The following is a 13,691-nucleotide window of genomic DNA, read 5'->3' as shown; positions in this document are numbered from 1 at the left end:
GACATGTAAATATGAAATAAATGCATTATGGCTAGCAACCTCTAATTCAAGTGGTGTTTTCTCTACTAAAGAGTTTTAACTACTTCAGTTCTATAAGCTGTAGTTTCAAAACTATTCACTCAATCTTATTAACCAATATATCATTATTTTGCTATGATTCCCTGCTTTCATATGACATGAAAAAATGAAAATGAAAAAATGCTAGATGACAGTCTCCCAGTCAAATTTGGTCACGTTTATTATGTTTATGTTTATTTTATTTGACATGGCCACCACAATTACATTGGACTGACCAGATGCCCACACAAAGTGTCTCACCTCGGTAAAAAAAAGCCAGGAGTCAGCACTACTGTCCAACTCCCAGCTACATCTTTTATTTATTTATTTAGTATCTGCTGCAGGGAGACAGTCACAGAAACCTGAGCATATCATCACTGTTGGCCAGAAACCTATTTTTATGGTGGAAATTAATGCCCTACTTCGTCGTACAGAACAGTGTTGTGCAAAAGTAGTAGTTGTGAGCCTTGTACATATCTGCCATTTTGGAAAATTGTGTGGATTTTATATACATATTGAAGGAATGAAAAGCATTAAGAAGAGCTTGTGACTAATTGATAACTATATTGGATCCATTGGAACACAGGTTGCCCTTTTACAGGAAGATAAAAAACAAAAGATGTGTTCTTCCAACAACCCTCAAATGAATTCCCCTTTATTAATATAATCTCGTTTTTACTGACTGTGATGGCAGTGATAAGAGTGTTAATTTAAGCGTTTGCTTATTGTTAATTACTAAATCAGAGACTGACAAGAAGTATAGAAATGAGAGAGAAAGAGAGAGAGAGAGGTGTGTGTGTGTGTGTGTGTGTGTGTGTGTGTGTGTGTGTGTGTGTGTGTGCGTGTGCGTGTGCGTGTGCGAGTGTATCAAAGAAGCCCCCACCCTCCCATCCTTCAAAGCCGCTCTCAAAACCAACCTCTTCAATATTGCTTTCCCCCAGCTAACTGCACGCCCCCAGTTTCACTGTTCCACAGTGTTCATTGATTTTACTCAGACAGACATAGCCTTTTTTTGTGTTTTTCCCATAGAGTTAAAAATAATAGAGAGGGCACCGGAAATCCCCGCCCATCCACTTGTATGGAGCTGCTCACCCAGCGCATACTCCCTTTTCACCCCTTCTTCCGGGTTGGGAAATATGACGGGCGGGGCCTATTTGGGGCCTATTTGGGGCCTATGTGACGCGTTTTGCGTCACCTTTGTGCGCAACCCCGTGCGCAACCCTGTGCGTAAGCTTGTGAGTCGAGCCCATTGGCCGAAAACCGTTTTCGCTCGTTCATGTGTCTGGCCCCAGCCATAATAAGCTGCAGTACCTATGATTGGCCAGCATGTCCCATGCACCTCACTGCTCCCTCTTGGTTCTGGGGGCTTGTTTTTTCCTAATAAAGTTGATTATTGTCTCCACCAGGCCGAAAGGCATGGCGAGAGAGTATGTTTTACCCCCTGTCTGTCTGTCCGTCCGTCCGTCCGTCCGTCCGTGTGTGTGTGTGTGCTGTCTGTCCGTTACCGGCTAATCTCTGGCACCGTTGGCCCGGTCGCTGTGAAACTGTGCACACACACTCCCTGGATGCCAATTCAGAACTTCTGCCCCAAATGTTTCACATGGGCCTGTTATAGCCGATTTGTGCAAAACCCATGCAAACGTCATGCAAATTGGTACACAGTATCTCTATAGTCATGTGATCAACCTGGATCTGTCCGATTTCCCATATTCCATCCTCATTGGCTAAAGTTGGCTTCCAAAGTTTGCAGGATTGGTCCGTTTTGAACAAAATGCCTCAAATTATGAACGCAGCTTGCAATTTCCGTGAAATTTCACACGCACATTTCCACTAGGCCGAGGAAGAAATGCCACTCTTTTTCACATTGGCCTGTTATAGCGCCACCAGCAGGTCTAATTTAGCAAAACACATTTTTGGAACAAAATGCCTCAAATCATGAATGCAGTGTCCGATTGCCGTGAAAGGCCTAAGAATAAATGGCACCCTTTTCACATTGGCCTATTATAGCGCCACCAGGAGGCCACAATAACCTACCTGACCTGGCTACAAGCTGATTGCGACACATTGTCGCGATGCGAGTGGTGTGTTTTAACCACTGCACAAACAAAGTTACCGAAAGGAAAATAAAGTAATTCGAAGTTGTGAGCTTGTAAATCGGCTATTTCTGGTGAATGTTCTCCGCAGAAGAGGGGATGTTGGGGTTCAATTGGTTAGAGAAGCTGCTGAATGGCTGCTTGGAGGCCTGGAGGGCTCCACAAACATAATGGTAGAAGTGCTGATCCACAGACACAGGCAGCCTTCAGCTCCCTGCTGCTGCTGGCACAGGAAATACACAGGGGGACACATATGGTCCATGAAAGAGAGAGAGAGAGAGAGAGAGAGAGAGAGAGAGAGAGAGAGAGAGAGAGAGAGGTGGGGGTGGATGAAATAAGACAAATAATTGAGAGCTTGAACGTCTTTGGCTATTACTGAAAATTACTTTCAACATGAAGTCAAATTCAAGTATGATTTTCAGTAAAAGCCAAAAGTTTAAGCTCTCAAATGCTTTTTTTTTCTTCTTATTTCATGTTTCTATCTGATACGGGGGGCGAGAAATACATTGTTTAGTGAATGTCGGCGAAACGCTCAGGTTTTAGGAGGTGTTTTTAGAATCGCCCTCAGGTCTAAATGGTTTAGATTGTAAGCACAGTATTGTGGAACATGTCCCACTGACATTTAACTGCTTGTACCTGCATGAGTGAGTGACAAATAAACCCATCTTGATTCTTGATGAGGAAACAGAGCATCTTAAGACTGTCTGACAGCAGACAACAGCTTCTAGATTTGCAAGGTGTTTAAACATACTGTAGAAGCAGGGATCCTATCATGTCCCAATCTGGGAACCCATTTGGTAAAAAAGGGAAACGTTTTTTTCCCGCCTCTGGGGCACCACCCCCCTTTTTGTGTATGAAAATACACAAAAACTCATTTTGTCTCCTCTACTTTCTTAGTTCACTTCCTCCTGGGTGCTTCTGTGTTTATTCCTACTAACAAGATTAATACGATTCAGCTGTTAGCAGAAACACTGCAGCAAACACAAAAACAAGACCAGGCAACTGTCTGTCTCCATACATTTCAGTCAATCTGAAATTGCACATGGGCATTAAGCATTGGAATTGGCAGCGACTGACAAAGCAGATTTGTTCATTTTCTTTATTCTGATTCTTCTGAATGCTGTTTATTTGCATTTTTGTCAAGTCTGAGGGGACGTGAAGTTGGCCTGTGGTGAGAGCAGACTTCATGGAGCGGAACACGAACATGGACATGGACGTAACGAACAACACAGAGCAACATGAGTGACAGAGAGTGTAACAGACTTCGTGAACAGTGAAATAAACAGCTGCTGGATTCTATGTGTCTGTTAATGCCAAAACACAACATGTCATCAGGGGCACACAGGCTCATCTTCAACAGCACTCCCAGTGTTGAGTTTCAACGATGCGCAGTGGTGGAAAAAGTACTCGCTTCACAATAAATACTCTGTTACAAGTAAAAGTCCGGTAATCAAAATTTACTTGAGTAAAAGTACAAAAGTATTGGCATCAAAATATACTTAAAGTACCAAAAGTAAAAGCAGTCATTGTGCAGAATGTCCCATTTCACAAGTTCATAATATATACAAATCTTTTGAAAATAGCCGATCTACAAGCTCACAATGCGTCGCGATGCGACGCATTGTGAGCTTGTAGATCGGCTATTTACAAATGGCCGAAATATATACAGGGCTGAAGTGGTTAATGTAGATTTTGTGATAATAATCTAAATCTGCAAAGTAACTTGTAACTAAAGCTGTCAAATAATTGTAGTGTAGTAAAAGCACAATATTTGCCTCTGAGGAAGAGTGTAGTAGAAGTAAAAGTATTGAAAATGGGAAATAAAGTAAAAAAGCTCAAATAAAGTAAAAAATCCTCAAAAGAGTACTTAAGTACATTACTTGAGTACATTACTTTACACCACTGACGATGCATACCGAACACTTTAGCCAGCGCACAGTAGCAGCTAGCCAGCAGCATGTCACAGAAACGTCACATCGACATAAGCATCACGATAAACTCAGCTGTACAAGCTGTGTGACAAGTAGTGATTGACAGGACAGGTCCAGCTGGTGCACTGTCTCGTTACATATTCATGAGGGGGCAGGGAATTAGGCCTGAGCTGTGTATGAACTGAACAGGATCAATGAGGCTCTACAGAGCTGAACACACGGGAGAGACAAGTAATCTATGGTTGGACTGTATTTCACTGTTGCAGTGGTGAAAAGTAACTAAGTACATTTACTTAAGTACTGCACTTAAGTACAATTTTGAGGTAGCTGTACTTTACTGGAGTATTTCCAATTTCCAATACTTTTACTTCTACTCATTGCTATAGAGTGTTTGTTCAGTAAAAGGAGTCTACCATGTCTCTCCAGCTCTTTGTTAAACAGAAAATGCATTTTCAGTGCTCTCTCCTGATTGGCTTAAAGACAGGGTGCCGTGATTTTCAGTGATTCCCCCCCCCCCCCTAAAACATAATCATCAGGTATTATGGTTATACTAGGAGGAAGATTTTTTTCAAAAAAGTATACAGAAATTGTTAAAATTATGTTTTTATGTGGACACGCCTCCAGTTCATTAGGTATACCTGGTTCTCACCTTAGCACCTCCTCCACCACCTTAGCACCACCCACCTGTCCTAGTCCCTCCTCCTCCTCATGCCCACACCTGTTGTGTTACGATAATGAGGGGGAGGGTATGTTTTTACTATGTCACTAAAGGGCTGTTTTTCTATTGGCACGTTTGACCCTCAAGGTTTCAGCCTCCAGGTAGAAACTCAAAATAGTCAGAGAAGACATAAAACACCATAAAAACACCACCAGGGGGCTTAATGAAGTTCTATCAACCTCATAGACACGTGAAAAACAGAAAAAGTGCAAAACCATGGCACCACCTCTTTAAATGTTGTCACCTACCTGAAAATGTACTATATTCTGTTTACTAAAGAGCTGGAGAGACCCCTGTGACCGAACAAACACTCTGTAATAATGATTGCTGTCAGAATATAGTACTTTAACCTTTTTAACAAAAAACTAAAAGATACCCAAATATATCACTTACCCTACCTTTAAGTAATCAAAAATCAAATCAACTGTGCTCACATGTATAGTTACTGATTGGTCTGAATGATTATGTCTTCTTTTGTTTAGTTAATTGTATTGGGTCTGATATTGATTTTGATGATGTTAATTATTAGTACATGTGTGTATGTATATATATATATATATATATATATAAATATATATATATTTTTGTACTTGATTGGGTTTTAGATTGGTGTTACTGTATTTTAGAAAAGCTTCCTGTGGACAGGTGTTGAAAATTAGCACTCGTGCTATATACACTGTAAACAATGCATCTGGTTCCGTCCAATGTAATTGGGATGTCCATATCAAATAAATAAACATAACATAACATAACTAAAACATTTGAGTACTTTTTCCACCACTGTGTATATTTCAGCACTACAGTATAGTGATACGGTAGTAGAAGAAGCCATGGCAGGAGAGAGCCATCATCTCCATGCTGCCTCATCCTTCCATGACATGTATTATTGTGTTATTTTGATGAATTGAATACATAGGACCACAATGGAAACAAGTCCCCCCAGGACTTACTGTACCATGTGCTGTTTACATTTCTGACTAATAAAGTATTCAACCAATCAATCAATCAAACAAATCCATCAAACTGTTTAAACTTCACATACTTATTTAGGGGATATTTTTATAGGCAAAACAGCAAAAATAGCAGATCTGAGATTGTAGATCTGCTGTTTTGATGTAACAAAATATATAGGGCTTAAGTGATTGCTGCAGCAACAGAATACATATATCTTATGAATATCTTGTGCCAAGAGGCTATCCATTGAAATACTGACATCAGAAGAGAGAACAAAATGGAGTCTAGCTTTTATAGTTTAACATAATTTGACTGAAAGGGTGACTTTGTGCTTCACTCAAACAAAGTAAACTTTCTCCACCCAAAAAAGTGCATTTCCACTGTGACTGTATTCCTTGATGTTTGTGTAAAAAGAAACGCCTATTATGAAAGGTTGCTTTGAATCCCCTGGTGAGGCTGCAGCATCTGTCTTCCACAGTTAAAGGAGACATCTCCTCGTTAATATGCAACAGATATGCAAATGCCTTCATGCAAATGAGAGGCGACAAGCAGAGCTACTGTAATGAGGAGCTGATTAATGTGTAACAATGTAGGATCCTCACAAACTGGTGAACATGACTACTGATAGAGTCATTTTGGTCTCTTATCTGAATTATCATAATGTGTCTAGGGTCCCTTAACCTTAAAATGTCCTATTAATTATGGTCTCATATGGGCCTGTACTTTGTCATGGTAAAAGTACTCTGTACTCTTAGTCCCTCTGTCTACCAGCCAAGGTCAAAGTCATGCAGCCCTTTCTGTGGCAATCTTGTTTTGGGAACACGGTATCTGGGTGTTCTCTTCTCTTCTACAGCTGTCTCCCTTAGTGTCACCAAATCTCCACTGACCAGTGGGTCAGAGTCAGATGTCAAACCTGTTGACCCAGACATGGGGACGCTGTTTTTCCATAAGATAAACTGTCACCATCATCCTCCATCATAATCTACCATCATCAGACGACGACGTAACCATCAGTCTCATCCAATCCGAGAGGTCCACCTTCAACCGGAACCTCATCGATGTCACATCCTATGATGTCATATGTTTATGTTACTGGACAATGTTAAAAGCTCGTGCTTGCTCTGTTACACGGCGGAGAGACGGACGGCCGATGTTGCGGACTTGTGATACTGTAAACCTTCTATTGTCTCTCTGATCTGAATACAATCAATTGTTTCATTATACCCAATGGCTGCCTGTCTGAGTTTGGTTTTTTCCTTATTGTCTCCGTGCTACAAGTATCTGTACTTTGTGTGGGTCATGAGGTGAAATTAAATTCCAACAACTACACTTCACAGTCTTTCACAGATAAGCCCGGTGTTATGTTTTGCCATACGACGGGTGTCGCATAGCGAAGATCTAGCCAATCTACAAGCAAAAATAGCCGATCTCCAATATCAACAAAAGAAAATTGCCTATCAGCTATTTTTTGAAAGATTTTCAAATGTTTTGAAAAAAAGAATTGTAGAAGAGCTTTGCCTGACATGACCACGCTAGGGACGCCAGGCTGAAATTAGTTAATTATCCCTCACAAAAGACAGAATGGCTCCAAAGACAGAATGGCTCCACGGTCAACATTATTACTGTAGCCTTGGTCTACCGTATGTGGTCAATAATTTATACTCCATCATATGATGGCCATTGTGCAGCAAAAATAGCAGATCTATAAAGGCTCAGAATGTGGCGTGACGCAACGTGTTGTAAGATTGTAGATTGGCAATTTTTTGCTATTATTGTTTTTGTTTGTTTTTTTATTAGCATTTAGACTTTTTATTTTATTACATTTTTGACCTATAATGGCATGCCCAAACTACAGTAGCTCTTTAACTGCCAGAGTAATAGTGTTAGTGGTACGCCACTGCCAGCGAAAACGAGCGATTTTACCAACCTTTGAAAAATCATGGAATATTTTCCGTGATCGCTGTCGTCACGGCGATCGCCTCATTACACGCACGGGGGTCTCTCGGGAGTCTCAGCAAAAAAAATCTGGTGACGGTAATCCGTTGCGTAGTTGTGGTGTGTTGAATGTGGCTTGTTTTTGCCCAAAAAACTACAGGAACGGAGATAAAGCCATTTTCCCACAGGAAATAAACCGGGGTAAAGTAAACAAGAGTTTTTTTTAAAAAATGACGTCAATTCCGGGTCTGTCGTCATCTCGCAGGGAGAGCATCATTCATAGTGTAGCGAACAGCGCCATCTAGTGGAAAACCACTGAAAACACAAACCCCGTCAATCTCGTCAGTGGCAAGCTGCGCCTTGGCAGAATCTGACCAATTCCCTCGCCAGTGGCAGGCAAAGAGGTAGGCACACCGGGTTCAAAGTGAGTAGCTACTGTATTACTCAAAAAAAAGTCAACGTTATTAGTGTCACGTTTGTTGTGATTTGAAAACTCCCTCCAAACGTGATGCTGTGCTGTGATGAGAGAGCAGGCCAGGCTCTCTCTCTTTCCCTCTCTCTCTCTCTCTCTCTCTCTCTCTCTCTCATGCACACATGTGCCGAGCTCAGGGCATTTCTCTTATTCTCCAGCTTAACACTGGATTTGTCCTCCACAATGGGGTCGTGGCCGCCGCCGTGTCTGACCCCGGATCGAACCCTTGCTCTGCACCGCAGTTCACCCAGGAGTCAGGACACCTCACGTACCGTTGCTGTCGGGCAGAGACCCCCTATCACCATATTTTTGTCTGCTTTTTCGTAAATTAATGCCCTACTACTTGATCATACATACTACAGCGTCACACAAAAGCATCAAAAAGTAGCAGATCTACACAGCTCCAAACGCGGCGCGAAGCGACGCGTTTTGAGCTTGTAGATCTGCTACTTTTACTATTTTTTAATTCGAATTCTGAAAAGTCCAGTTTTCACCCGACAGAGACGATATGCATATGACAGGTTAGCTAGGCGGAAAATTGATACCATAGTGCACTTGGTGATACAAGCGCGAAATTTGGCACAGATGACCTTCATATGACCCTAATTGATAATCAACCTCTGGCCACGCGGAATTCCTAAGATTTCAAGATGGCCACCACCAGTTTTCAAAATGGCTGCAACTGGGCCAATGTGTTGGACTATATCGCTTTGCTGGGGCTTATTTTAATATAAGAGAATATGTTCTGGAGGTATTCCTACCAAGTAAGATAAAAAATAACATTAGGTTCCAATATGGCGGCATATTTTCCAATATGGCTGCCGATAAATTGCAGAAATGTGCATTTGCTTATGGTTTATCCACATGAGCTTGTAGTACATGTATTTGTATTAATTACCATACACAGAATACATTTATGGAACATTTGAAAGTGATTTATTAGCTTGGTAAAGCTTAGTGCTTACTTTTTGTTTTGTTATTAAGTCATTATAAACACATTCTCATTTACAATGGTGGCTGGGCAAGTGACAGGCCAGTGTACTAGCAACTGCAACCACAGAGGGGTGTGCAGATAAGTCCAAACTTAAAGCATTTGCAGTGGCCAGAACATGCTTTTTTACATCCACATCGTGTCAGCTCCTGGCATGATTTGGCCACTGCTGGAAGATCCGTCCAGTGTGGAAGCCAGGTTCTGTCCTTCTGGTGCCATCCCCAGTGGATTGGACTTGGCAAAACAGGACTGCACAAGAGTGACTGGCCCCATACATGTCCTGCTTGGAATGCAGCTCTCTTGCAGTGTTCCTTCAGAGCAGCTCTTGTTGGTGGAATGCAGTCATATGATCGCTGCTTTCTGGCAAACAAATCTAGTCGTGCCTCATTCACTTCCTTGTAGGAACTACTCCTATCGTACATGAGTACTACGAACTCCTCAATGACTTGTATGTCTTCATCAGTTACTGCAACAGGTGTTGAACCTAATTTGGTGAAGACAGGGGATATTTTCTCAAACACGTTCCATGTCTGCCATGCTGACCTTTTCCCCTTTCCATGGAAGGACGAAACTGTATCGCATCCGCTGAATGCATGAAAGAAGGAAAGACCTGATGACTTTGATCCAATAGCTGATGCAATTTCATGGATTGGGATCCATCTGTGGTCCTTCCCGCTTCCAAAGGCAATCCACAGCTTTTTCAAGCCAAGTCTTTGAACTATCGAAACTGCTATGACAACAACGTCAGTATCTGAGCTGCGGATGATGGCATCTGACGCACCATGATTTGCAGCATGGGCTGCATGAAGGAACATCCTTGTGTCATCTTCCTCGTGTGTGTGCAGCCCAAGAAGAACACAGAGCAAACACAGGGCTTAAATAGACAGGGATTAACAGGATACAGGTGAACTCGACAGACAATCAACACTGGGATAGGCTGGGGGACTAAGAGGACACAGGTGGAAACACTGACAATATCACAGGACTGGTAAGACAAGGCAGGTAACAGTAACTAGGCTTCAAAACAGAGGCACTAATGACCAGAAAACATTACATTTCTGCAATTTATCGGCAGCCATATTGGAAAATATGCCGCCATTTTGGAACCTAATGTTATTTTTTATCTTACTTGGTAGGAATACCTCCAGAACACATTCTCTTATATAAAAATAAGCCCCAGCAAAGCGATATAGTCCAACACATTGGCCCAGTTGCAGCCATTTTGAAAACTGGTGGTGGCCATCTTGAAATCTTAGGAATTCTGCGTGGCCAGAGGTTGATTATCAATTAGGGTCATATGAAGGTCATCTGTGCCAAATTTCGCGCTTGTATCACCAAGTGCACTATCGTGTATTGAAAACGGCATAATTCCACCTAGCTAGGTTTACAGACGCTTATGACATGGCAGTTTGGTTTATTTTTGGCTGACTAGGTCTGCTTTTATCTCCCACTGCTGCATGTACTGTATGTGCATATAGACCAGTGGTTGTCAACCTTTTTTCTTTCTTTTTTTTTGTTGCAATATACATTTTTGCAATATATTTTTCTGATATTGCCAATAATAGCGACGATAGTCGATCTACAAGGACACAATTATCGTTACTTTTGACCATTTTTTAGATCATAAAATAGGGCTAAAAGGGATAGTTCACCCAAAAAAATATATATTTTTCGAACAATTAGTCACCCCATGGAGACTTGAATTCATGGATAGTTTTTTAGTTTTTGTCTCATTCCTAAGCCAATAATTTGATGACCAGCGGAACGGTAGGCAGCGGTTCCGGTATAGGAGACACAAAGGAGACTCTTTGCGTCTCCTACCGGAACCGCTGCCGGTCATCAAATTATTGGCTTAGGAATGTGACAAAAACAAAAACATATCCATGAATTCAAGTCTCCGTGGGGTGACTAATCGATAGATAAAAAGTCATTTTAAAAAATATATTATTTTAATATAATATATTTTAATATTACAATATCCAAAATCCCAGATGATATCTAGTACTCAGGCCTAATTACCTGTCTTTCTTGAACACAACAACACAATTGACACAATCAAAGAAAAATGAAAACAAAATGTCTGTAAGAAGTCGAGTAGCGGTATAAGCTCACCTCTCGTAGCTCCTGCAGGACGGCGTTGAGCCTCTCGTTCTCCGCCTGCGTGTTGGAGGCTACGGAGCGCCTGAGCTTCACCTCGGACTGCAGCTCCAGCAGGCGGCCCATGTAGAAGGCCTCCTTGGAGGCGGACTCCCGCAGCAGCGTCTCCTCGTTGCTCTCCCCGTCCTCGGCCACCTTACGCTGGTTCGAGTAGGCCTGGCCAAATGCCTGCACAGGGAGGGGACGAGGGGACAACCACATGGGTCACTAGGCAAGTCACAACAACAGTTTTTGTAACAAAAAAAAATGCATGGGTTTCCGAGGCTACAACAACAGTGGTGTAAAGTAACTAAGTACATTTACTCAAGTACTACTGTACTTTAGTGGAGTATTTCCAATTTTCTATATTTCTACTTCTACTCCACTACATCTCAGAGGCAAATATTGTACTTTTACTCCACTACAATTATTTGAAACCTTTAGTAACTACTTACTTTGTACATTTTGATTATTATTACAAAACATACAGTAACCACTTCAGCCCTATAATATACATTTTGGCCATTTGAAAATAGCCGATCTACAAGCTCACAATGCGTCGCAAAGTGACGCATCGTGAGCTTGTAGATCGGCTATTTTCAAAAGATTTGTATACATGACGAACTTGTGAAATGGAACATTCTGCACAATGAGTACTTTTACTTTTGGTACTTTAAGTACATTTTGATGCCAATACTTTTGTACTTTTACTCAAGTGATTTTTTTAAATTCCGGGCATTTACTTGTAACAGAGTACTTTTACTTAAGCAAAAAATGCGAGTACTTTTACCACCACTGCACTCTTTGCACCTTAATCTTGTGTAAAACACGCTTATATTCTTTTTGCAACTTAATGACTAATATATCATGTACAGTATATACTTACTGCTATGTTGAATGCACTTTAAGTCTAACCTCATGTACATACTGTACCGGATGGATATTCTCATTCATCACCACTAGGGGCACTGGTGCTAAGAACCACCCACATACTGTACCAGTGACAGCCAGGCTGCCTGGTGTCTACACTGCACTGCAACGTCCACAGAGTTAATGTAACCCTGTCAGAGTCAAAATGAAATGAACACAGATTTAGCAGTGTGTGTGTGTGTGTGTGTGTGTCTGTGTAAGATGATATTCCAGCCCTGGGTGTGTGTGTGATCGATAGGAACACTGTTCCCATTCTCCTGACACAGGTTTTCGCGCGGCTACAGAGCTGACTGATCATGACAAAGGAACCCAGGCTTGATTGAGGAAATCACACACAGCAGCCAGCATCACACACAAACACACACGCACACGCACACACACACACACACACACACACACACACACACACGCACACGCGCCAGAGCCAACGATGGTGACCCCTGTGACATCCTGTTTATCCTCGCTGTCTCCACGTTTTAACTTTTAGTGTTTTTTTCGTAAATTAATGCCCTACTTGATGATATTACAGCGTCACACAAAAGCATCAAAAGTAGCAGATCTACAAGCTCGAAACGCGGCGCGAAGCGACGCGTTTTGAGCTTGTAGATCTGCTACTTTTGATGCTTTTTTATTTGAATCGAGAAAATTAACAGTTTTGGACTCATGAGGTTTCTACCCGACAAAGAAGTTCTACTATACAGTACCCAAGGGACCTTGATAGGGCTGTGTCACGATTACAAGTTTAAGTTGATGATTAATTGTCCCTCAAATAATTGCGCGATTAACGATTTAATTGTGTGTTTGGCCATTGAACATTGGAACATTATGAATAAAACAATGCTGTTTTGCACAGGGCAGATATGACAAATAACTTCAATATACAAAGAAATTATTGATATATTTAATAATTTTATACATGTAAAAACTGGCAGAAATAGCTGATCTATACAAGCTCGTAAGTTTGAAGATCTGCTATTTCTGCTTCTTTTTTTTTTTTTATGTGTGAAAAATTTTCAACATGGAAACGAAAATAATTGTAATTATCTCAAATAATTGCAATCAGACGATTACGTAATAATTGCGACAGGCCTAGACCTTGAGGGAGTTCCAGGGGGTCCCCAGCAAAATAAGGCACAATTATTTCACCGTCTAGAAATGAACCCAATGAGAGAACGTATAACTGCGCTGCACCATGCCTTTGCCACGTGATTCAACAAAATCAATGTCAGCATTAATCTGCTAATCTAATCTATTAAAACACACTACATTTAGCTCTACACACACACACGCACGCACACACACATACACACGCGCGCACGCGCACACACACACACACACACACGCACGCATGCAGGCACACTCCCCTATCTTGGGAGGTACAGGGGGGTTTCTTTGGAAGAATAAGGTGATTAATTCTGGCCACATTGTGACTGAGTGAACGGCCGTTGGTTGTTTCTAAAGCTCGCCTGTGCCT

At 41.5% G+C, this 13,691-nt stretch overlaps 1 protein-coding gene across 1 annotated transcript in view; it reads right to left on the bottom strand.

Annotated features, from left to right (window-relative positions):
- The window catches only part of bicd1a (bicaudal D homolog 1a), a gene marked incomplete at both ends in the record, with an annotated part of 80,460 nt that overhangs the window by 30,267 nt on the left and 36,502 nt on the right, over positions 1–13,691 (bottom strand). Inside the window, one exon of the mRNA XM_080438004.1 lies at positions 11,264–11,476. Coding sequence (XP_080294130.1) covers positions 11,264–11,476 — 213 coding nt within the window. The remainder of the gene's footprint in view (positions 1–11,263; positions 11,477–13,691) is intronic.

Source organism: Gymnoscopelus braueri, assembly GCF_963280865.1.
Source record: "Gymnoscopelus braueri genome assembly, chromosome: 9".
NCBI classification, from domain to species: Eukaryota; Metazoa; Chordata; class Actinopteri; order Myctophiformes; family Myctophidae; genus Gymnoscopelus; species Gymnoscopelus braueri.
Note: the sequence above shows the minus strand (reverse complement) of the source record. Positions and strands in the feature narration are given on the sequence as shown.